The following is a 24,450-nucleotide window of genomic DNA, read 5'->3' on the forward strand; positions in this document are numbered from 1 at the left end:
GCCCGAGCTTTGTTGCAGCTACTCCCCAGCCGCCGGCTGTCCCGCCGTGCCAGGGAGGGGGGAAGCAGCGGGTCCCGGTCCCCCCTCCCCCTCACTGCCGGGCACGGGAGGGGCGCGCGACGCCCAACCGCCACCGGCGGGCGGTTTTCCCTCCGTGGCGGCAGGGCCGGGGAGCAAGCGCGCGCACCGCCCACCCCCCGCGCGAGCGGCCGGCAGCCAATCAGCGGCGGAGAGGACGCCCCCCCCCCACCCCCTCGGCACCCTCCTCCTCCTCCTCCCCCGGTGGCCCCGCCCCCCCGCCCGCCCGCCCGCCCGCTGCGGCGACCAGCGCTGGAGGCCGCCGGGCTGCCTGGCCGCGCTCTCCGCCGCCGCTCCGCCATGTGGCTGCTGTCCGCTTGGGCGCTGCTCAGCGCCGTGGGCGCCGGTGAGTCTTCCTCGCCCTTCCTCCTCTCTCCCTTGCCGCCCCGACCCCTGCGGCCTGGGGGTTGCAGCAGCCCAGCCCGAGGCGCTTTCCCGTCCAGCCCCCCCCCCGCCCTCCGCCCTCCCGCCGGGTTTTGGTGCGGGCGCCGCCTCAGCCGCGGAAGCGGCCCCGGTGCGGCCCCTGGGGGCGAGGCGAAGCGGGAAGGAGGGCGGGAGGGCAGATCCGCCTCCCCGGGGCCGCGCAGCCGGGAAGGGGAGGGGCGGCTGTCGCCCCGGTGGCGTGGGGGGGGGGGTGGGGGGGGTGCCCGCCCTGCCGCCGCGATTGCGGGTGGGGGTGTGTGTGTGTGTGTGTGAGTGGGTGTGGGCGGGTGCAGCTCCCTGCCGTGCATCGCCCCTGCACGGAGCTCCCGGTTGTCACCGGTGGCTGCCCAGCAGCGGCGGCAGGCGTGCGTGGGACTGTCGCTCGCCATCCCGCGGGCGCTCCCCTGGTCCCTCCCGCGGGCGGGGGCGGGTTGCTTGTTGCGGGAGTTGCGGGGGAGAGGGGGGACGCCACGACCGGCGCGAAGGAGCCCCTCGCCTTTCTTCTGGTGCCTGGGAGCATTAGGGCGGCTAAGCTCAGTGTGCTTTCTTGAAGAAATAACGATGGTCAAACCGGTCGCCTGCTGTACAGTTCCTAGAGGGTCGAAGGCGTTTCTCGATCTTTAAAAAAGTATGGGCGTCACTGCCGTGTAAATGACATCTCGCAATCTAAGTTCTTATTTTTCCGTTCCTCAAGAAGAAACTCAGTAGGGGGAGGGGAGAGTTAAAAAATTAACAGCACTTTCACCGGGGTGCAGTTGCTAGGTTGTTGCTCTGTCAGTAAGCAGCACATCTAAACCTGCATGTTGAAAGCCAGTGTCTAAATTCACGTCTGGGTTCCTGCGTTAGCAGTAGACTGGCATAAATGCTGAGCGCCCTAGCATGTTTTGTAGTCAGAAATGTAAGCATCCATCAGGTGCAACTACCGAGCTTAGACAATTTTGACGTTATGTGCAGTGTTCCAAATTTGCACTGCATATATAGTTTAAAAAAACCTTTCCGTGGCAGCTTCACAACTGCATATTCTTCAGTAACAGGCTCCCCAAAGTGCTTAGTGTAACGCTCTAAAATTGTCACCTTTGACGATTGACGCCTCTAAACTGGTCATCCATGAGAAAGCGTGAGGCTCGGAGCCCACCTAGTAGTCCACAGCCTGCGGGATTTGGGAGCCGTTACCAAAGGGTTCCCATGGCTTCCTCGTACCGCAGGAGCAATGTCGGAAGTTGATAGTGGAAACATCATCTGTAGTAAGCAGTCAGGTTCCCTTTAGTGAGATAGCAGCCACGCAACCTCTGTGACTAAAGCAGTCAGATTTGCGGAGGACAAAACCTGCCAATATTTGCCTGTGCTTCTGTAGGTGCCTGCCTGCACCCTGCGTGTCATTTCCCCAGCACTCTGCTGGTGGAGCCGCTCGCGTTACTACTTCTTAATTGGCTTCAGGCAAAATGTGCCGGCTCTCATAGACTACACAACAGCTGACCAGTGGAATCAGTAATTCATAGCTCTCCGCTGTTCTGTGCTAATACTAGGGAGAAAATTGTGATCAGTTTGTTTTAATTCCTGCAAGGTGGTTGCTTTTTTTTTTTATTTGCTTTGGTCAATATTTGGAAGTATAGTTGCTTCCTTCAGTTGGAAATCACCTTTCTCAGTGAAATGGAACTAGCAGTGAATAAATTATTTCTATGAAATGTAAATGTTCTAGCTCTAAAGGTAGGGGAAGAAAAATAATAAAAGAAACAATGCCAGAACCCAACAATTCCACACTCAGAAAACTTTTATCGCGAGGTAGTATTAAAATAAAACAGATGTGAAATGTATTTAATGGAGAAACACTGAAGCACTATAGCTTTTAATTGTGTGCATTTATTTTTCATTAGGGCATAGTTTGAGGTTTGGGTAGAGTTTCCCTTTGTTCTGCTTTTGTTACTTTCGGTTTTTGAGGTACAGTTTAAAAAATGTGACACAATGAGTAAACCAGAGAATAATTCTTCATTGTAAAGTGCTGTCATGCATAATAGGTACAGTCAGTTTATCATAAGCTTTTGATATTCAGTAGTAATCTAGTCACTTGTGTGAGAATATTAAAGCAATGTTTCAAAGATCAGTGCTTTTACAATTTGATCTGAGACTTTTGCTTTGAAAATAATGAGCTACCACAAATAGTGACATGACTTTTATTGATATTTTTTTTTAATTGGTCTTTCTCCTTTTCACCTAATTGAATTTAGTCATCAAATACATATCACAATTCTGAGCTGGTTTATACATGTGAATAACAGTAGTTCCTCTGAAATCACTGGAGCTACTCTGGTTTGTAAGTCTGTGTGCTTACAGTATTAGGGGTTGTGGTCTTGTTTGACAGTAAATACCTTTTCCCATATTTGGTTTTATCAGATGGATATAGTGAAACATTTTGAATGATAAATGCCACTGGGACTTTGGTGAGCAAGAACTATTGCGACAGCTATTAAACCAAGTTACAATTTCACACAAATAAAGAGAAATACAGAAAATAAAATATTCAAAGCCTTTGTATTTTGCAGTCAAGCTAGTTGAAGTAACCTCTTCTGGTTCCTGGTATAATTTAAAATACTGATGGTATCAGTTTTGGTATTCTCAAGAACTGCTGAATGGATCTTAATTTCTGATAAAATCTCATCATACCATTCAGGTCTTTATTGAAACAGTGGTTTGTCAGTACTACTGTTTAGAACTGTGGTGCAATGTGGGAGAGAAATGGTAAAACCCAGCAGTGATAACATAATCCTGTGTGCTGGTGATTTTTCATTACCTGAATTGAATGCTAGTGTTAGTATAAGTAATCACAGTGATTTATGATACAGGTCATTTATTGTTACAAATTCTCCATTTTCAATTCTGCTGTGTATACACTCAAGTACTAAGTAAGTAATAATCTTATTTAATATACGGTATAGTGTGTGTACCTCCTCCATCAGAAAGGAAAAGAGAATTTGCAAGAAATGATCTAAACCTATGGGCATTTGGCTCCACCTTCAGAGATAAGAAGGAACAAATAACAAACCTTTATTGACTAAGCTGCCCTGCCTCCCTTTTCTCAGAAGTGTAAAAGTAGAATTTTTTTCCCTGTGTCCTTAATGAACTGTAAAGGATGCTTGTGGGGAGCAGATGCCTGGACCTCCATTTTTAGATATGTGTGTGATCAACAGCAAACATTTGAGCATCAGTGGGACAACCTATAGTTAATGTCATGTGTATGCTTTGCAGAAACCAGGCCATTATGCAATATTTCTGCATATGACATTTTAGGGGAAATGTCCAAGTAAGTGGCAGCCCAAAGTTTTTTTTTTTATTATTGTTATTTGGGGGGGGGTTGGTTTTGTTAATCAATGATAGGTTATGGTATCTATATATTAAATGGATGTGAGAATGGCGAAGTCTGTGCAGAGGGGCTGTGGTGGAATTATAATAATGTCTTTTTTCCTTCTTTTGTTACTCCCTTAAAGCATGGTTCTTTTTTTGTGGTTTTGCGGGAGAGTTTGTTTTGTTTTCTTAAGTCATGTGTTGTAATTATTTTTTCATTCTTGCATATTAAGAAATAATTCTGAATGTGTCAATTTTCGTTTTTCTTTATAGGTTCTGCCCAGTTGATGTTTAGTGTGACAGATGTTGTTGAAAAAACTGACTGTAATAAAACTGTAATTTTACCTTGCTATGTGACTAATCTAAAGGAGAACAATGCAAATGCCATGTTTGTTATGTGGAAAAAACAAGGAAAAATAATTTTTTCTTTTGATGGAGCAAGACAGGGGTTTTTCAGAGATCCAGCAGTTCCATCAGCTAATTTAGTATCTCTGGCGGATTTACCCAAGGGTACTGCCTCTCTAATGCTTGACAGCGCAGAAGCAGATGTTGGAAATTACAGTTGTGAAGTAACAGAATCAAGCAGAGAAGGAGAAACAAGAGTTGAACTTAGACACCGCCTAGGTGAGTTGCCTGTCATTGTTTTAGAAACTGTTGTGAGAGAAAATAAGCAAAATCTTACAGGAAGGAGAAAAATAATGAATATGACAATGTCTTAATTACATTGAAAATACAAAAAATTTATTCTGTGGGAAAGATCTGAACACATTTTTTCATTCTTTAACAATGTCTGAAGATCACTTGCCTAATACACTAAAATTATGCTTTCCTGCATCTTTTAGATTATATAGTCGGTGATATTTTCAGCACCCTTGTGTTACTGCATTACCTTTTGAAACTTTGTGGCTGCAGAAATATTTCTTTTGAAGAACTGCATCTTGCAATCTTTAGCTGTGCTGGAAAAATTACAGATAGGACTAACATGTTCTGTAGAAGAGCTCTAAAACTTGAACTGAAGGTATGCAGTTTTCCAATGAGGTTGAAAATGCTACTACTAGGTGATAACTTGTTACAGTTGTCCAGCATTAAATGTCATCTTCAGAAGGCAGTGTTTAAAATAATGGTGACTAAGTGATGAATTTCTCATTTAGCAAGCCATTTTACCTTACCTTGTGAGACGCAGCCCATATGCTTTAGCACCTCAGCTACTGAATAATGGGATGTGCTGTACATGTGCAGTCTGTCCTGTATTCTGCAGCAGTGTATATTGTTCATCGGTTCTGCACAGGAGACTTCTTTCTTGCTTCTGGAAAGCTTCTCAGAAGCACTGAATATGTTACATATGCATAGCATGTGGAGTCTTGTGCACTGTAGAATTGTCCTCGGACATTTTTGCTATTAGTTTTTGCATTTGTCATTAAAATATTTATGAAGCTCAAACAGATGTTACTTGTGTGCTGCTGCAAACATCTGTGTAATTCCCAGTTGAGTCTAATTATTGAGTTAGCCATATACACTGCAAAACAACTGTGATCCTGAAATGGATTGAGAGGGGCACGGCCACTGAGAGAGAGAGAATGCTACAAAATTATTCAGTTCTTGGAATGCTGCAAAAACGGGGAAGGGGTATAGGCAGTTTCCTTCCTTCTCTTACAGCGTCTTCCTTACTCAACCTTTTTGGACTGTTTTTGCCATTAATGAGTCAAGACTTGGGGATGGATGTAGTAGAATCAAGTCAGATTTGCAAGTTTTATTGTTTTATTTTTACTTTCTCTGTGTTTAGAATTTTGAAAGTGGTATTAAAAACTACAAAGCAGGAAACTGATGTAATTTTTCTAATTTCGTTTTCTAGTTGTCAGTTGCGACGAGGAAAGTACCCCAACACCAAAGGAAAAATGTGGTTAGTGAAGAATTTATAGTTGCAAGGTCACATTAGGTTTGAGAGTATATGCTAGAAGACGTAAACATTAGTCTCATGTTTGAGCATTTAGCTGAAGGTAAAACAGTCACTTGTTCTCTCTTTAAATTCTTCTGTACATTTTTTGTTCTTTATCCCTCAGTATTCTAGAGAGACTGTTGAGATAATAAGTTGATCAAAGAAAGTGTAGCAAGTGACTTTTGAAAAGGATTAGTGAGTGTTGGAAATCCTGTACCAGTCTTCACTTGGTCCTTGTTGAGCAATGAATTCATGCTGTCGCTACTAATATGTTCCAACTGATGCTTTTACAAAGATAGTCTTATAAGAGCCAACTGTTCTCCATCTCACTTTACAGAATGCCTGGATTCACCTAGGAAGTGGGTAACAGAGTGAGCAAGATTTCTGTGCCAGTGCCTTCATCTTTGGGCACACTCTTTCCTGATCAGTTATCTTCACAGGAGAGTGACTGTAAAGTTTCCCCTTTTTCATTTTTTTTCCGCTTTTTTTTCCGCTTTTTTTTCCCGCCTTTTTCCTCTTTTCTCTCCTCTCTCCCTCTCCTGTTTCTTTTCCCTTTTCTTTCTTCTCCTCCCTGCCCGCTCCCACCCCCTGCTTGTCTGGAAGTCTCTCTTGTTAGCTTGGAAGTGAGTTCCTTATACTGGCTTTCAAAACAATACTTCGCCATGAGTTTACTTTATTGCTATGAAGCAACAGAGTAAGGGAAATGTATTACCAGGAAAATGTGTTCAGCTGTTTCTCTTATTTGCGTGTTGCATGTACTAGCAGCATTGCAAGTATTTCCATACGATAAGTGCTTCAGACTCTTTAAAGACTGGACCATACATGGTTCCATATTGCGTGCTGAAGCCCTAGCAGAAGCCGGGCTTCATGGCTGCTTTATTTGTAATACATGGTGGTGTCATCTGCCAGTGCTACAGAGGAAGTGAAGCTGCTTTAGAGTCTCTGCTTGCAGATACTTTGAATTCATTAATAATTCTCAATTACATCGAACAGCATTGCTGGGATTTGCCTGTAGGATTTGGCTTATCTAGTGAATGGCTACTGTGCATTGAAGTTACTGTTAAATATGGGTTGCTTTTTCGAAAATGCAAATGAAGTAAAAAGCCTTCCTTAAAACAATTAATCAAATTTGGCTTCTTTTGGTGATAAGAAAGTTGGCAGATGTTCCTCCGTTTCTCTGCCTTTAGTGTATTTTCTGCTTGCCTTGTATTTATGTTGTAACCACAGTATCTTCTTCTGTGACCCCTTGTGGGAGGAGGGGAGGAGGAAGAGGGGAATTTGTGCATTTAAAACTGTCCTCAAGGTATTTAATTGGCATTGAAAGTTTTGAGGTATTGCTACTTAATTCTGTGTTTGTGGAGCTGCAGATCGAACTTTTAAATGTGGAAAGTGCAAGGAGTATGTATCCAAATGAAGATTAGAAATTTCTTTGGAAGCAAATGTGCAGGCAGAGGAACAGTGGCAAGTATAATGTATATCTACAGTATATATAAGAAATGGAGACTTTGGATTCCACTGAATGAATCTAAATGAAGTTATGAGCAGAGATGCAAGAATCAACTGCATTTTCTAGTTCAGTGGAGATACTTTCAGAATTTTAGGTTGGAAGGTGGCTTACATGGTCTTACAACACAAGTGACTGAACAGCCTAAGGCATCCCAGATGCAGGGGGAAAAAAGACTAAATGGATGATGGTGGGAAGACCCAAAGGAGAATATGATTTCTAAAATGAACAAAGCAGTGTTTCCTTCTCGCTTAGATTATCTGCTGTATTCCTTATCACACATCCGGATTTCTTTGGGAATTACAGTAGTTGGAGGTAGACTGTAATAGCTGGGGAAGCATCAAATTGGACCTTCATATCATCTCTGCTCTTTTTTTTCTGATCTAACATGCTGTTTGTAGTCCCACAAGCTAATTAGCTTGTACTACCAGACAATAGCATAAACATATCCTCTGCTCCAGTGGAGGTTAAGACCTGCAGTTTGGAAAATGTTAGAGTAACTAGAAATACTGAAAAAACAGGTTGTCACACACAAGATCAGAGTGAAAAATACAGAGGTAGAAATCATAGCTTTCTTAGCCTGTTGTAACTCTTAGTGCTATTAGGTAGAGTTTTGAGTGATCTAGAGCATAGCCTAAAAGGAGCACTAAATGTATGGCTAAAAACCTCAGTTCTTGTTTTCTTCCTATCATATTTCTTTGTTTATATTCTAGGATCATGGTTTCTCCTAGTGGAAAGGGCTATCATCATAGCGTTGCTGTTCTTAGTTATTATTTTGTGTTCGGCTCAGTTCAGTGTTATTGGTAAGTACTGACTCTTTCATTCTTTGCAATTATTGATTTGTCTTAAAATCACCTGCGTATGTAACACGAAAGACAGTGCTTACATCCAAAAGATGTATAGTAGAATTAATCCAGATAATACACAGAGAGGTGGTATGTCTGCTTTGTCAAGTAACTTGGCATTTGGTTTGCTCTGGGATCCTTTCCTGATCATCCGTGCTGTTACTTATGTTTGTTTCTGGGCTTGCTTTTGGGATGAATCAGCTAACGCCACAGGAGAGTTAACTCCTATGCTGTTCTCAAGGTAGTTCTGGTAAGCACTATTACTTACAGGCTTGGTCAATAAGAGCACACCAAGCTACACTTTTTCACACTGCACAGTCTTCCATTTCCTTTTCAGTGAGCCTTGAACTCTTTCAGGACATGTAGCATACATTTGTGGCCTCAAGCTATGAAAACACTAGTCTGCCATAGCATTTGCAGAGTTTGGGACCTTTGAACTGAAAACAGTCTTATCAAAAAGGTGATGGGGCTTTGTCGGGCCACATGGTGCCACAGTCATGCAGTGTGGACAAGGCACTCTGTTGTAGGGGGTTTAGCCCCAGGCAATGGGATCTGGGCCGGCCTGCTCTACTTGCTTGGAGGCCAGGGCTTGCTTTCTGGGGTTAAGATTTTTAGCAGATGTATGTCTTCATAGACAAAGGTATGACGTGCAACCTAAATCGTCTGTGTTTAGAGCTGTTCTGCCGTGTGGTGATGTTTTTGTTGCCAGTACTGTTGCAAACGATGAGCTTTTTTTCATGTGTGTAATTTTTGTGGTATATAATTAATAATGTCTGCTGTCATTGGTTAGAACAAGAAGCTTTCCTTCACTGTTGGTTCACCATGACATTGAATCATTAGAAACAGAAACACGTTTAATTTTGTGACCATAAGATCAATATTAGAGAAGGATGATGCTGTCTTCTTAATGTAAAATTGTTCATTAGTCTTTTAGCACTGGCTGAGTAATAATTTAACACCAACACCAGTGATTTTGTTAAACATTTTTTAGAGGCAATACATTCAACAGTGTCAGACATCCTTAAATGTTCTTTATATACTGGTATCCAGCATCTGTGCAGTGTAGAGTGTACATTGTCCTAGTCTTTCAGTTGGCTCCCTGTGGTGCAATTTGTTCCATCAGTCTGAGGTTTTTTCAGCCTTTTTCACTCTGTAGACTTGTAAAAAAAAAAAAAAACAAACCCTGCTTAGGGTCCAGTCCATAAGAAATGCAGAGAAATTGCACTTGGAGTGAGTGATTTATAGTAATCACATACATATTCAGCCATCTATATGTAATTTCCCTTATTACCTTTTCATGAACCTCTGAAAGTGGTATGTGACTCTTCAAAGGTCCATCCATGGTCAGAGGTTGAAAACTAATTTCTGTTTTTTTAATTATTTTATTTCCATAGTGTTAGATTCCTGATTTTCATTACTGTTTATAATGGTTTGGGAGTCTCTGATATGTTCAGGAATTGTCATTGCCTTGAATTTATAACAGAACTTTAACATTTTTAGCGTTTTGATAGGAAAGTAAAAATTGTCCTGAAATAAGCATGGATACATCCATGGAGAAGTAATGTAATTTTACAGGAATAAATAGAGCCTGTTTAGATTTTTTTTTTTGCATCTCTGCACTTTCTTTTGAGGTCTGTAAGCTGCGTAGAGAAAAGTAATTGTGCTACCTCTAATTTAATAAATGTAGGTGTACTTCCTGCTTGGTTTTGTTGTTCTTTTTTCCTCCTTTTTTTTTTTTTTTCCCCCCTTTAATTTGCACTGTTTTAGTTAACCTGTGAATCCCACAGTGCTACAGTATACATTTAAATAGTTTGTTAAATGGGTCTTGATTTTTCTGTGTGACTCTTGGGAATGTATGTTTTTTTGGTTTTGTGATTTATGGGGGTGCTGTGGTTTGATGTTTTGGTTTGTTTGTTTTTTTTGTTGTTGTTGGTTGGTTGGTTGGTTTGGGGTAAGGTTTTTTGCTTACAAGATTGACTTTTAGGATTTAACTATAGCATAGCCATTACTTATTTTTGCCTTCATATCTTGCTTTCCTTATTTAGAATATTTATAATATGAAAAAATGTGAATTTCCAGTACAGATATGTGGGAAATCTTTACTTTTACTACTGTTCCAAATAAGTTTTTTTGTTTAAATGACAGTGGTACTTGAGAGTATGACTGGGATTCTGTTGTGTTAGGCAATCTGAATATAATGAAAAACAGAGTTTTGATTACAAGATAGAATATTCTGAAACCCTTCCATAGATAAGATACTATTAAATATTTTTCATATGTACCCTCTAGAATATTTACTGTATCATCATGATTTTATTATTTTTTGTGCTAACACAGTGCATGCAAGTGGGATGTTCATTCTGTACATGCTTCTTGTTTATCTTTTTGAAGTTACTTACAGTACTTGTTTGTTCTCTGTGATTACCAGTTTCAGCATATACCAAGCTTGTTGGTAATATAATTGTGTAATAATTTTTTGTATCATAGTTTTAGCAGTGTATAAGGCAGAAACAAACACAGCTTATTATGTTTTATTTGTACTGTTCCTTCTTTTCCAAAGACTACTAAAGTGCTGCTGCTTTGAAACCTTCCACTGGGATCAGCCATTTCTGAGATGGCAGCTATTTAGCAGTGCGGTTTTACTGAAAATTACTCATGTCTATGGCATCTGAACATACAGAATATCCCATATCTACTCATCCTCAAGCATTCTGGTGAGATGAGAGTGTCACCCAGTTCCCTTGGGGACAGAGGTGATATGTCTGAGCTCACACAGTGTCACGGGAAAGAGAATTAAACCTGGAATTTCTGAATCCCTGGCTGACAGTCACCTGAGTAACACATTCACTGTCACGTTATTTAAATGTCAGTAGTGTATCTACTTGAAGTAACCTGTACAATGTTCCAAAGTTATTTTGATCACATATTACCTGAATTGTATAGAAGGTGGAAATAAGAATTTGACTAGAACACCAATACCAGGTTTCATTTATCTGAGTAGGACATATTAATCATATCAAACAATGAAAACAAATGAAATCTTGGTAATACATATAGTTCTGATTTTTTAGGAGTCTGTTTGTCTAGGACAGCAGTCCTAATCATAAAATCTGTATAATTTGGTGAGAGAATTTGTATGTCTGATTGTTTTTCTCTCTGTCTCTCTGTGTTTTGTCTTGAAGCATTAAAATATGAAATTGTACCTCAGAAGAAAAGGGGCATTATTGTAGCAGGTGTCATCTTCACAGTTGCTGCTGTTGTAGGCACTGTTCTTTTTGTCCAAGGTAAGTGTATTAAAATTGCCTTCCTAGTTTAAGGGAATAAGAGCACAAATGCATCTCTCCCATGCAGTAGTATGGAAGTTAGTACCACCTATTAATTGCCATGTACTAATTTTAAAATAAAATTGAGAAAAAAAAAAAAACCAAACCAAACCAAAAGAAGTCCCAAACAACAGAAAACCAACAGAAACAGCATTGTGGTTGTTAGACCCTCAGATGATCATAGGGAGATACAGACTCTAAATTTATTTCTCTTTTCTGTCCTGCTACCTTGGGTGAATGTTAGTGGCTAAGGAGTGAATTCTGAAGCTTCAGTGGGATTTTTTTCTGGACCCTAAAAACTTGATACTAATGATTTACTTTTGTTGCTTTGTGGTTTATTCCAGTCAAGGATTTCTGTTTTACTAATTTCCATACAAATATTTGCAGATGGCTATACTGCACAGAATCAGGCTGGTCTTGGCTTAATTGTAGTCCCTGCTGTGATTTTGGTACCGCTTCAGTACTTTATGTTTGGATTTGGTGAGTATTTATTTATTCACTAGCTCAAGAAGAAACACCGAGCTCCCTTTACACCCCCACCCCTCATAATCAACATACTATTTTAATTTTTATCAATAGGTGCTACCGTAGCATCCTTGTTTCCTGACCTTCTCAGTATCTCAAAACAAAATATTTAACCTGTGTTTGCTTGGCTGAGTTGCTTCAGGGACGAAGTATAAGTTAGCTGCTTGAAAAATGAGATTTAGGATAGGACATCTGAGTGATTCCTACTCTTCCTTACTGAGTCTTGGGACTGGTGTGAATAACTAACTCTCAGAATGTATGTGTTTCAGTTTTTCTACTTGTGGTTTATAATTTTGTTTATGTGTGCATAAATTTTTCTGTGTGTGTATATACATACAAGAGCCCTGAGTAACTTGCAGTGACTTGAGTTTTGTTATCACATTGGCTGGCTGAGCTTGGAATTTAAAAGAATCTGATTTCTAGCTTTATGTGAATGATTTACCTTTTGTGTCTCTAGTCAAACTTTGAAAATTACAATTTTCTCTTTCTATCTTTCAGTTTTTGATAGTCTACCAAAAGCCACATTTGCTCTGATAGGTTTGCAAATTCTTGGTTACATAATTGCTGTGGTTGGTTTTGCACTGTGTGTCTCAGGTAAGCAATTTGTCTTCTGTAAAAATGTCTTTTTATTTCATCCATACCTAAGGTTTATTTATTTGTAACACTAAAATCCTGTGAAAATGGCTTCACTACATTGAGTGTTAGCAAGTAACTTTTGTAAATGTACCTTAGAACTACTGTGTTCATGCTGTTTTATCTGTGAAAGAAGAATAGCCCAAAGGCAGTATTACATATATCAAATTTTTGACTATCCAGCATGACTGCATTCTACGAGCAGTTGCTTTATTTTTTTTTTTTTTTAAATAAAAGGTAATTTGTTTTGATTTTGCAACAATTAGTACCTTAGAGTCACCTAAACCACCACTGAGCTTTTTTTACTTTTACTGAGGCCTAGGGTATTTGGAAACTAAACTCAAGTCATAGTAATTTTCTCATATTCGGTGAATAAATCAGAAATTCCTAGATAATCTCTGCTTGTATGTGACTGGTAACTGAATCACTGGAAAACTAATACCACTGAAACAGCCTAAGATGGCAAGTGCAGGGACAGTAAACTTGGAAGTGTTCTTGGACTGTTTTACGTTTGGTTGTGGTTGTCATTCTGTTTCAGCACTGAAAAGCAGTCATTGCTGTAAAGGAGCAGCAGCTAAACATTGCACAGAGGGGTATCCCTTATCCCCACCTCTAACCCTCCCTTTGTCCTCTGCCTGCCTTCCCCTCTGCCCACCAGAAAACCCCACAGCAGAGAAAAGGGTGAATTTAGGGCTGGGCATCCTTGGCAGTATATTTAGTAGTAGAATACATACTCCTGTTCATTAAAATGACTTTATACCCCTGATTTATTGTTTCATAGTGACATTCTTAATCTTTTATTCAGTTGAGGGTTTAAGAAAAACTGTTTCTTCTTGAAGTGGTTTCTGAAGGTTTATCTAATCTGAGTGAAATGGTAGACTTTTCAATGGAGTTGTGATTGGAGTTTTATGCTTATTTTTTAATATTTACAGGAGTATTTGTAAAAGGCACCTAAGTGTTGTCAAATGTAGTAGTAAAATAAACTGATGGGAGATTTCTGGTAAAACATTAATCCTCCAGAGTAATACAAAATGAACAATGTTTTATTATGCTCCCAAATGGAAATCTGTATCTCTGGAAGTTTTTCTTGGTGACCCTTAAGTGTCAGTAGAAATAGCTTATCCTAGGTTGAGCTCACAGATAGTTGCAATGACTTCAAGGCCCTGGAAATAAGGATCAGAGAACAAAGAGTTTCTGTAGTGAGCTGTGGATAGCTTGTAATAGCCTGTTCATTTTCTGTGATATCTCTGTAAACATGGAGCATTCCTTTCATCTGTGGTGGATTTGCCTCGACTGCCTTATACCCTGTTTTATCAGTAACAGGATTGCATTCTGTAATCTAATGTAATTATGGTTCAAAACAGTTGGGATTGGATATGTAAGTTTAAATTTAAAATACAATTAATGAAAGGATGTTGTCAGTTGCAGTGAATGACAATAGAATAGCTGAGCTGTAGTAAACCAGTACAGCTAAGCAGGATAAATCAGTAAATGCCTCTGTATCATTAGAGTGTATATACAGAAAAAGTATGCAGAAGTAGTTCTGGGATAGCGTTGAAAGAGAAAATCATAATGTCTGTTTTTATCGGGCTTACTTATTTTAGTATTCAGTTATACTGAAAATAGAAGTTTGTGCTTTTACTTGTGTCAGATGATACAGTTTCTTTTGTCCTGTTTTTTACAGCCTGTCCTCCTTTACATGGGTCTGTTGTGATTGCTGGCTTAGCTATTATGGCTATTGCAAATTTGCTTAGTCTGGCTTACGTGTTTATTATGGGTAAGTAGTGCCTAATATTATTCTTTTTTTTTTTTTTGTAGCACTTAAATACTCAGAAAAGCATTTTTCTCTATTGTACTTTTTAGAGGCAGACACAGCTTATTTGAACATAAGGTGTGATTTCACAATTACATAGCTTAAAAAAATTACTGAAAAGTCGTCTGTATATATTGGCTTTGTTTCACAGAGCCTGTGGGGAATCTTGAATAAAGAAATTTACAGTTTATCATAATAAACTGTCTTGAGATCAACACAGCCAGGTTTCTTAAGTGAGAATGTTTCAACTGTAGGATGGTTGTTGCTGTTTAAGCTCTGCATTTACACAGTTGGCTAGTTGAGGCTTAGAACTAAGAGAGCAAAAGGATTGCAAGGATTCTGGAGTGGGTCATGGGATGGTGCAGACAAAAGCTTATCTAATTATGAATTTAAAGAAGGAAAATCTGTCTAGTGATTTCCACCTCTAACCAGAGGTAGTTTAAAATAAGAGCAATTTGAATGCATGCCTTTCATTTTAGTGAAACTTGTTTGTTCTTATGCTCAATTTTAAAAGCCAGGAGCAAAGAATAGCAATACTTTGTTTCAGAAACTGGTCTGTTCACCAGATCTCAAAAAGATGAGAGATTTAAAGTTATAAAAGCCAGTCAGGCCTGCTGAATAAGAAAAAAAAAAAAAAAAAAGTAGCAATGCTGTGTGATTGGAAAGCTGGCACACCACAGCACAGCATTATGTGAACTTCACAGCTTGGGTCTGGGGGCAGAGTGACTTTATTTGTTTCAAGCTGTGCATGAAGGCTTTTCAGACAGCTTGTTCATTTGGATCTAGAACCATGCAATTGAGGATATATTGCTTCCATGCTCAAGCTGATGTGTATACAGTCAGTGCAGTCCCTAGTCTGCACTGAACTATGCAGTCTTACAGGTTTAAGTATGTGCACACCATGTGTGGGCATGGTCAGAAATAATAGACCCTGAACCAGGAAATTAAGGCAGGATGCCTAATATTTGATATCTGGGATAGATGAGATGAGTCAAAAACGTGACAGAGGTGAAGCAAGCCTTTTAACAACAATGAAAGTAATTTTCACTGACTTTGGGCTATTTGTATATATGACTTGGATGCTGTGTGCTAATGGTCTGCATAAATACTGCATTTGTAGTTTGATTATGCTGGCTGAAGAAGACAAATGCGACTGTTGGGGTAGATTCCAGCACACGCAAATAAGCATAAAGAAAAAGTGTGTAGCATAATTCATTTTTAGAGCTGAATGCATGTGTGAGACAATTCGTAGACTGTGCATGATAAGATTATTCAGTTCCTAAACAGAGGAGTGCTTAGAGGCTTTAAGAACTTGCAGTTCATCATATTAATTAGTTTTGGATAGGACAAGCTTCAATTCTGTGTGTTGCTACTCTGTTCCAAGTTTTATCAGTAGATATTTTTGTTCGGTTGTTCATGACATTTATTTATCTGCCTGGTTACTTTTTTGTGAATATTTTAGGTTCCAGAATGAAAGATCATCCTCGTCCAGGGGTAAGCTTAAAATTAATAAATTTGGGGTGACTAGATGGCTCAGGGGATTGTAGTGAGATACTGAACCTTTCTTCACTAGTTCGAATTCAGACCAGGTTGGTAGCAAGCAAAAGTTCTGGCTGTGTAACAGATGTCTAATGTTGAGTGAGTTGGTGGTCTTCATTGTCCCTATTGAGTGTGTCTATAGTACTGTAATTGCCACCCTTACCTCACAGCTACTCTGACTGTTGTGCCCAAATGGAGTTTCAGGGGCTGTCACAAAAAGGTGGTGGATGTGAAAGGAAGTTTGGTGTTCTTTTACAATGCACTCTTTATGTGAATTTATAAAGACCTTACACTCACCTTAATGAAAATGCTTTTTTGTTGAGGTGAGCGCCAAATACTGTTGAATTTTTTCATCTAGGTGGCTTATAACAAAGACTTAGGTTTTTTTTTTTTTCCTATGGTGTTTTACACCAGAACCCTTTAATATCCTTTTGAATTCCCAGCTATATGGATGCTATATCCTTGATATTTTTCCCTTTTATTTATTTTCCTATAATGCCCCTTAATTGATGAGGCCATCTGAAAGCAGTGTTTGTCTTTAGGTAACACAGAACAAATGGAAAAGCACTTTGTTTTTTTTTTTAAAGGTTTTTCAGTAATTTTTTTTTTTTGTTCTATAGCAATCACTCCTAAAACAGTAATTTTCACAAACTTATGCAGTGCTTTCTAGTGATCCATGAATGTAAACTGCCTGATTTTTTGGAGTTTTGCAGAAGCAAGTAAAGAGGCACACTGTAAAATACCAGTAAAATTTCCTTGTAGCAGGGGAGCATGGCAAATACTAAGTCATCCCATTTCTTGGCTGGCAGCCATCATGTAAGACACATTTCCTGGTCTCCTTTTCAGTCTACAGCCTGAGACCCCACTGTTGAGTAAAGGTGATTTCTAACAGTGGGGCAGGAGAGCTGACAGCATTGGCTAGGACAACAGAGATTGATTCCCCTCCCCCTGCCATTGCTTTTCCTCATCCACTGTCATGTTAAGGAATAGTATTTCAATAAAACAGGGAAAGAGGAATATTTTTTTTTTTTAAAAAACTTAATTTTTTGTTGAAATAAGCTTTGAAATAGAAACCAACATGCTAAATAACATCCTGTGTGGAACTCCATTCTCATTATGAGCTGTTCTCTTCACATGGTTTTACACTGCAGCAAGGATTTGACAAAGAAATAGCCACAATTACATAATAGTGAACACTATGTTACTCTCTGAATTGGAGACAGGAATGAAATCAAAAGAAATTTTTAAAACTTAGGGGTCATTGGAAATCTCAGCCACTACAAATACTTTTTTTTTGCAGCTACAGTAAGCGGAGGGTCAGATACAGAGGATATTTGGGTGACAGTAATTTGTGCCCATGAAGTGATGGAAAGACCTAGTGGAACATTAAGTGTGTTAGTATGTTTGTTTCCATCAAGGGCTGCTCAGCATACATTGCTGTGCTCTGAGGCAGTAAATAGGTATGAAGTAATTTTAAAAATACACTTTGATTCTGTGTAATCTAAAGACTGTGGAAAACTTAATACTGGTGAAGTGCTTCGTTCTGACACTGGGGCACACTTAAAAAATGATGCTTGATATTTTCTTGAGTCCGAGGGGGGGAAAAGGTGCGTATTTCGAAATCTGCCATCTTAACCAATTACTGATTTTTTTTTTTTTATTTATTTTTTTTTTAACATTTCTGTAGATTGTATGTGTTGTTTCTGATGGTTGTCTACCAAACTAAATGCACAACTGTGATTTATTTCCTTTTGAGGAGATTATACTTGATTGCTTGGCTACTTTTTTTTTTTTAAGTCACGCTCCCTTATTACTAACCATTGATTAAATCACAAAGACAATCAGGTTGTAGAGCTTAAAAGTATGCATGCCTTTTGCTGCCACCTAGAGGTATTTCATCTGAGGTAAAATTTACAGTGGGGAAAAAATAATTGAGAATGCAGTTAGTGATTGATTTAATTTTTTTCAGAACTCTAGCCATTAATTTTATTAACATTAAGCTTTCTTCATTTTTGTAGAATCACTACTTACTGTATATGTCAATTAGAGTAATTTAACTGTGGCGAGCCAAAAGTAAACATGAAGGCTTTTTATACATATATATATATTTTTAAATGTTTTGCAGAAAGCTGTAGAAGAACCACTAAATGGTAGGTGATATTCAAGGCTTATCTTCTAATTAAGGGCTTAATTATGGAACAAGATCAAAACCATTTGTAGTTCTCAATACAACAGCACTGAGGTGACAGATCGGTGTGTCAACTTATGTGGCTCTGTGAGTCAGTAAGAGTTTGATCTCTTGATGAAATTGTACCTGCAGCTCCAGACTCCCTGTTCTATGCTTCTGTGCTTGCTAGCCAGTGGCATTGTTAGACTCTTTTAGGACAAATCTAGTATCTCAGGATATTATATCCACCCTCTTCGCTTTGCAAAAAGTCTAACTTTTAAGAGGAAAAGAGGGACAGGTCTTGAAAGTTGATGTTAATTCTTCTCCATAAGCATTTATCTTGGTGGAATACTTACTACTACAGCAAAACATAGACTTGTCACTCTATTCTTTTGATATTTCTTTGGGTTGGGGAAACTACTGTGGTGTTGGGAAACTCTGATAGGTCTTAAGATGGGGGAAATTTGTGGTAAGAAACGGATGATTCTGAAATGTAAAAAAAAAAAATATATATTTTTTTTTGCTATTCTGTTCACTAATTGATATGCCAAGTAGTAGCAAATTCTAACCCAAATTTTAGAATTAATCTGAATATTAATTATAAAGCATTTCTTGCTGTTTCGCTCATTACTAATCCATTTGCTTGGCTTTTAAAGATGCAAAAGGAGTGATGTTAGAATGATGGTAAGTCCAAATACATCTCCAGATCTTTATTTTAATTAGCATGTATTTGGGGATTTTGGTGTTTAGAGTTACCCAGTGCTAATATGATGAAACTTGGACGACAGGTTTCAGTGCAGGTGCTGTTCTTGCTCAAATTGTATTTCATTGAAAAGAAAGAATACATATTCTCTGTATCATATGTAGGGACAGAATGTGTATTTCTAAACAGTGAAGAGTATGAGTCAGTGAGAGAGAACTATTAAATAGTGTGTTTCTGATAAAATATGGAAAGTCAAATAGTTTGTATGCTTCTTTTATGCTTATATAGCATTTAAGATGCATGGACTGTTTCCTTGGTGGTGGATTGCTGTATTTGTTATGGTTTTTTTTTTGTCACTGTTGTCATTAACATAACTAAGCCTTCTTTACATATTTCATTGGTGATCTTGCATGGAAGTTCTCAAGGAAGTGGTTTTAAAGTAGACTTTCTCTCCCCCTCCCTCTCTTCAGATGTTATTTAAATTCTGTGGGTTTTGTTAGATTGTTCATATTCCAGTCAGATTTTACTCAATTTATTATTTTTTCAGGGTTAGATAGTAGAGTTGAAAAACAAACAGAGCTGAAACACATCTTAGTAAAACTTAACAACTGCTTAAGTAACCTCAGTTTACTTTTGACACACCTGAATTTTGAACTTTAGGATCTAAAGGTGTGCACTGTGGCTTCTGCCCATTGGTTATGCCTGATGTTTAAAGATTACCAGATACTGTAAATGAAGATGTATGTTGCAGTGTCCTGGCCTAGCTTAAGATTTCTTTTGATTTGAAATGTCCTCAGTGCTGGGATTAGTCTTTTTTGATTTTACAACGGCCTGTAAAATTGCAACACCTTCTACATGTAAATAGACTCCTCCTAATTTATAATAAGCCATGAAATACGAGGGACTGTATTAACTTTGCCCCAAATTCCCAAACTGGTACCTAAAGTGGGTAGCCAAGTTGCGAAGATTCTTGGTTACTGCGGCTCATATCCATCAGAAAAGTAACAGAGTTTGCCTGGTCGAGTTGCCCCCATTGAAGCGCTTAAATTTTAGATTAGATGCTCAGGTTTGAAAATGAAAATAGCCTTTCATTGATTCCTTTCTGTTCCGAAAGCGTACTTCCTTTTCATGGGAGTAGGATCAAAGAGCACATGTTGATGCTATTGGTACTTACGTTTCTTCCTGGAAGCTGAGCAAGCTTGTCATGAGGTATCACTAAACCCTTAGCTTAGTACTCCTGCATCAAACTACAACATTTTGGTAGTCAGAATAAAGAGTAAGGTCACTTTAAATCTGTTAAATTACTTGAAATGTTTTCATATCATGCCACTTCTAGAATTCATGAATTGATAATGTGACAGTAAATGAGGTGATAGTTAACCCTAACTGGAAAGAGGTGTATCAGTTGATTTTAAAAACAGGCTTCCTTACAAATACCATGTACTGCAAGGTTTATGTTACTTGTGACTACTACATTATTAATCCAAATATGCCATTGGTTTATTTTCTAAACCAGTAGGAATACAAGCACTTTTGCAGTACAAAGGAAAATGGCAATGGTGTCTCCAAAATGCATTGATAAATTGTATACCAGCTAGTATAATGTGAAGTAGGAAGAGTGGAAGATAGGTCCTGCTTCAAAAGTGGCTATTGCTTGTTCTTCAAAGTAGTGATTTAAGATCAGGAAACAGATGGATATTCACCAGTCTGTTGCATTCAAAGCTGACCAGAAGGGAGATAAGGATGAGGTCAATACAGTTACCTCATACTGCTGAAGAACAAGGTAGAGTTTCGCTTGGCGATCCAATTATAAATAAGTTGACTGTTTCTTCTTGGGTCTCATTTAGGCTTGTAAAAACCTGCCTTCTCTTCTAGTGCTTGAGGAGAGCTTCCATCAGCACAGAAATCATTAATTATCCATTAAATTTTGACTTTCAGGGTAGGGTTAGAAGTATGTCTGCTTTTTCTGCCCTGGAAGATGGCTCCTAAAAATAACAGAAGGTTTTACAGATGGAAGTCAAGGACTCCGACTCACAAGCGGGAGGTTCCTACCTTTTGAGCTCTACCTGCTTCCCACCTTAACCTTCCCTTGAAAGTTCACACGCACGCACTGAAGGGGGAACGAGTCAGATACTGAAGCACACTGGCTTACAAAATAGCATATGAAAGTAAGCCGGCATTAGGAGTAAAGGTGGGACAGGTCAGACAGCTAAGTCTGGGAGCCACTGCGGCTTACTCCAGTTCATGAGCTGGAGCTCCAAGACAGTGTCTACTTTTCTCTTCCGGAGAGGTTGAACCATCACCTGCTGTTAGTACCACTCTTTTCCATTATTTGAGCGCTAAGTATGCTTTCAAAGTTTGAAATGAAAAAAAGAAAAATATTTTTTTTATGCTGTAGCTTGGGTAGGCAGCACAAAATGTTGCTGCTCTTCCCAAACAGTCTTTTTTTTTCTTAATTCCCAGAACTGCAGAACTATGTGATGCGTGAAAAGTACACCGTTGTTGATACACCGTGGCCTTGAAGATGCACTACTCAACGAGAAGAAATTCAGGAAACTAGTTGTTTTGCATGTGTGGCAAAAGTGCTTTTGATATAAATGATGTAATTTTATAGTCACAGCAGCTGTAGCGAGGAACATGTGTGTTTGCGCACGTGGTCTTCATTTTCTTTTCTTATGGTATATGTGGGGTGGTTGAGGGTGAGAATATAAAAAGCACTGTTTGCCCACTACAGGGTCTCCCTGCAGTAATCCTTAGTGGTATTATTTTCAAAAACTATCATTAGTCACCGCTTTGATAATGGGCCTGCTCAGCCCAAAGATTGCAATACCATTTAGACTATTGTTTTCTTTATTTGTGTGCATGGACAAGGTATGGTCATATGTCTACGATACAAGCAGGAAGTAGAGATTGTACAAATACATCTTTTCTGACATTCAGCAAAACCTTTATAAAAAAAATAAAATGCTTATACACAAAGTTGCATAAGTACAAAGTTTATTCCCAGCTCCCCTGAAGCTATTAACCAAGGTCTCCTAATTCCATGACACAGTAGAACTCCTCTCTCTGGACAGTAGTCATGTATGCTCTAGTGGCACATATTTTAGTCCAGTGAGAGAGCCCTCTGTGCCTCTTCTGTATTCTTTGACGAGCAACTGCTCAGCTGTTGGAGCCTAATTCAGCACTGGAATTATGGAGCACCACAGCTAGTAATTTTCATGCTGAATGTGGTTCTTGTGTGTGTTCATGTTGTGCAGTGTGTGGACTGGAAGCAATTTCAGGCTTTCTTAACTCAGTGAATTTGTAAAAGTCATAGATGCTTCATAAAAATAGGAGTTGTCCTATTTAGTGTATTTTTGACAGAGTTTTAAAATCTATTTTCTTGAATGGAAAAAGGAGCTATTTAATTTCCGACCCAAGTTTGTGATGCTGCCATTATGTCACAAAAACATAAAATGGAAAGTAAGTAGGAGGAGCTGATGAGAAGCGAGGGGGCTCAGTTCTGTATATATGTAGGAGGTACAGTTAAAAATCAGTTTTCTAGGACTTGCACATTCCATGGGATTTTACCACGTTTTACAACTGTTTTGAGAGTTGTTCCAATATAGTTGGTTTCTCTTGGACTTTATGTATACTTTGTAGAAATCTTGACACTGTCTCTTATTCGTACTAAGGTAATGTATTTCAAAGGCACACATGGTTTTCTCTTTCTAGCAATTTAAATCTTTGTTTAGAAAGCTGTTGCCAAACAGTAATGTAATAAAATCCATGTTTTTAAAGATTATGAGTAATTTGGCACATCGCAGAGTTGGATGTTATAAACTGAGGTTCATGTCTGTGTTGTGGGTGCATGTTGCAGAGATTCAGGTCTCTGCATGTTGAGCTCCAAGTCTTGGTGCAGATACCTTGCATCAAGAATTCAACTAAATAAAACCGAGATACCTGATTTTACAGTATTTACTCTCATAAGCAGTCCTCTTGCTAGGGCTGTTGCAGGATTGAATCGCTTAAAGCAACCCACGGTCCAGCCCTCGGAAAAATCAGTGGAACTGGCCACAGTGCAGAGGGTTATTCATGTGATAAAATGTTTAAGAAGCAGATGTAGTTTACACTTAGTTTCATACCTTCAAGTTTGTCAGTGGGAGTATTCATGTAAGATTTGAGCTCCTATCTAGGAATCTTTTGATTCAGGTTTTTCCATAATCACAGCAATCTCTATCTAAAGATGAGAGAGCACTCTCCATTAACAATTCAGTGTAAGAATTTCCCTAATTAAGTACCATGCAGAGCTCCCTATTTATAACTAGTGATTCCTTCTTGCGAGTTGAAAGTTGAGCAGTTGAGGAGTCAAACAAAACAGCTGGAATTCTGCCTTTTAAAACAGAGGTGTTCTGCCTTTTAAAAGCCATTACGTCTAATATAACTTCTGTAAAGCAAACTGCAGTAGAACCCGCGCGTGTCACTGCGGGATGAGGCCGAGTTGTGACCAGGCGCTGCCGAAGCGAGGAGCTCGGTGGCCCCGTACAGGCTGCAGAATCAGTTGCCCGAGAAGTGGGAGAAACCCACCATCCTGTCGTTGTGTTAAGGGCTCTGCTCTGGATTTCTTGTAGGTACAAATTTAAAAGTTGAGAGTTTAAAAAGTCATTGATAACACCCAACCCTTTCCCACCAGTAATTTAAAACCAAAGTTGTTCATAACTGTATGCTTCCATTTGTGTGTGTACCTATGTGTGTATATATAAGTATATAGACATTTTAAATATCTATAGATCTATAGTCTTTACCCAAGAAAATGTTTTTATTTATGAAACAATTTTGTAAATATTGTGCTAATATACTTTAAAAATAAAGTAATTTTAAGTTGTTCTTGTGAGAAATTTTCTTGTTGCTATCACATTGAACTTCTGTAACTGCTTCCGTAAATTCACCGACACAGCTTTTCTCCCTGCCTTTACACACTCTCTCGCCCCAGATTACTTGATATACAAGAATGTTGTCAGTGCTACTTAGGCTGATGGTTTTAGATGGGAGATCTTGGTGTTTCTCCTTGAAAAGGTCATCGAAGAAAGTATGTAGATTGCCCTCTAATAACTTTAATTGGACTGACTGACTGCAGCCATCAAATGCTGTCACCCAAATATGCTGTGGGAGGAAATAAGAGCTGAGGAATAACAAACTCTCAGTGTAACTTTGAAAACACAGCAGAGCAGTGCATACTTTCAGTCAGTCTTCACAAGGCTGAAATGACATTTCTGTGAGAAAGAGAATTTCTTCTGTTGCTGCTGAAGTGCTACTGTGTAAATTCAGGGCTTTCTGAAGTTGTGTTTGACATTTGTTCTAGAGTAGAAAAAAGACAGAGGCTGTAGGTCCCATCTGGAAGTGTTTCTGCTTGCACACCCCCTTCAGTGGTGCTGGGCTGAGGGGAGCGGTTACGATTATGAGCAATTCCCTGCCTGTTCAGGGCGATTGGAGCCGTGGCTGTTACTTCAGGATCTCTTCTGAAATCTTTTGTGATTTCCCTTCCCATACACTTTCCTGCCTGAAGGAGCCATGAACCACAGTTTGAGCTACAAAATTTGAAAATTTTAGCATTTTGCTGGATGGGGGCGTAGCTGTGGGCTA

At 39.1% G+C, this 24,450-nt stretch overlaps 1 protein-coding gene across 6 annotated transcripts; it reads left to right on the forward strand.

The window, feature by feature from the left end:
- The first annotated feature begins 301 nt into the window (after window positions 1–301).
- CD47 (CD47 molecule) lies at window positions 302–23,339 on the forward strand. 6 transcript variants are annotated; one of them, XM_042788495.1, is made up of 12 exons: window positions 318–424; window positions 4,114–4,464; window positions 5,693–5,740; window positions 7,994–8,083; window positions 11,308–11,409; window positions 11,836–11,928; window positions 12,472–12,567; window positions 14,291–14,383; window positions 15,882–15,913; window positions 18,084–18,108; window positions 18,782–18,809; window positions 21,292–23,339. In XM_042788495.1, exons 1-11 carry the CDS (start codon window positions 379–381, stop codon window positions 18,805–18,807), a joined length of 1,002 nt encoding a protein of 333 aa, XP_042644429.1. In that variant the 5' UTR covers window positions 318–378; the 3' UTR covers window positions 18,808–18,809; window positions 21,292–23,339. The 6 variants fall into 6 exon arrangements, with proteins under 6 accessions (XP_042644432.1, XP_042644431.1, XP_042644429.1 ...); XM_033005153.2 differs by lacking the exon at window positions 18,782–18,809; XM_042788499.1 differs by lacking the exon at window positions 18,084–18,108.
- Window positions 23,340–24,450: the final 1,111 nt, after the last annotated feature.

The sequence above is a fragment of the Tyto alba genome, unplaced genomic scaffold (genome assembly GCF_018691265.1).
Source record: "Tyto alba isolate M040663 unplaced genomic scaffold, T.alba_DEE_v4.0 Super-Scaffold_14, whole genome shotgun sequence".
Taxonomy (NCBI): domain Eukaryota; kingdom Metazoa; phylum Chordata; class Aves; order Strigiformes; family Tytonidae; genus Tyto; species Tyto alba.

Excerpts from the sequence above, each read along its gene's own strand:
- CD47 (XM_033005153.2), top strand. The coding sequence starts at position 379 with ATGTGGCTGCTGTCCGCTTGGGCGCTGCTCAGCGCCGTGGGCGCCG. Across the intron at positions 425-4,113 it reads GCTCAGCGCCGTGGGCGCCG|GTTCTGCCCAGTTGATGTTT; the intron begins GTGAGTCTTCCT and ends TTTTCTTTATAG. Across the intron at positions 15,914-18,083 it reads AAGATCATCCTCGTCCAGGG|AAAGCTGTAGAAGAACCACT; the intron begins GTAAGCTTAAAA and ends AATGTTTTGCAG.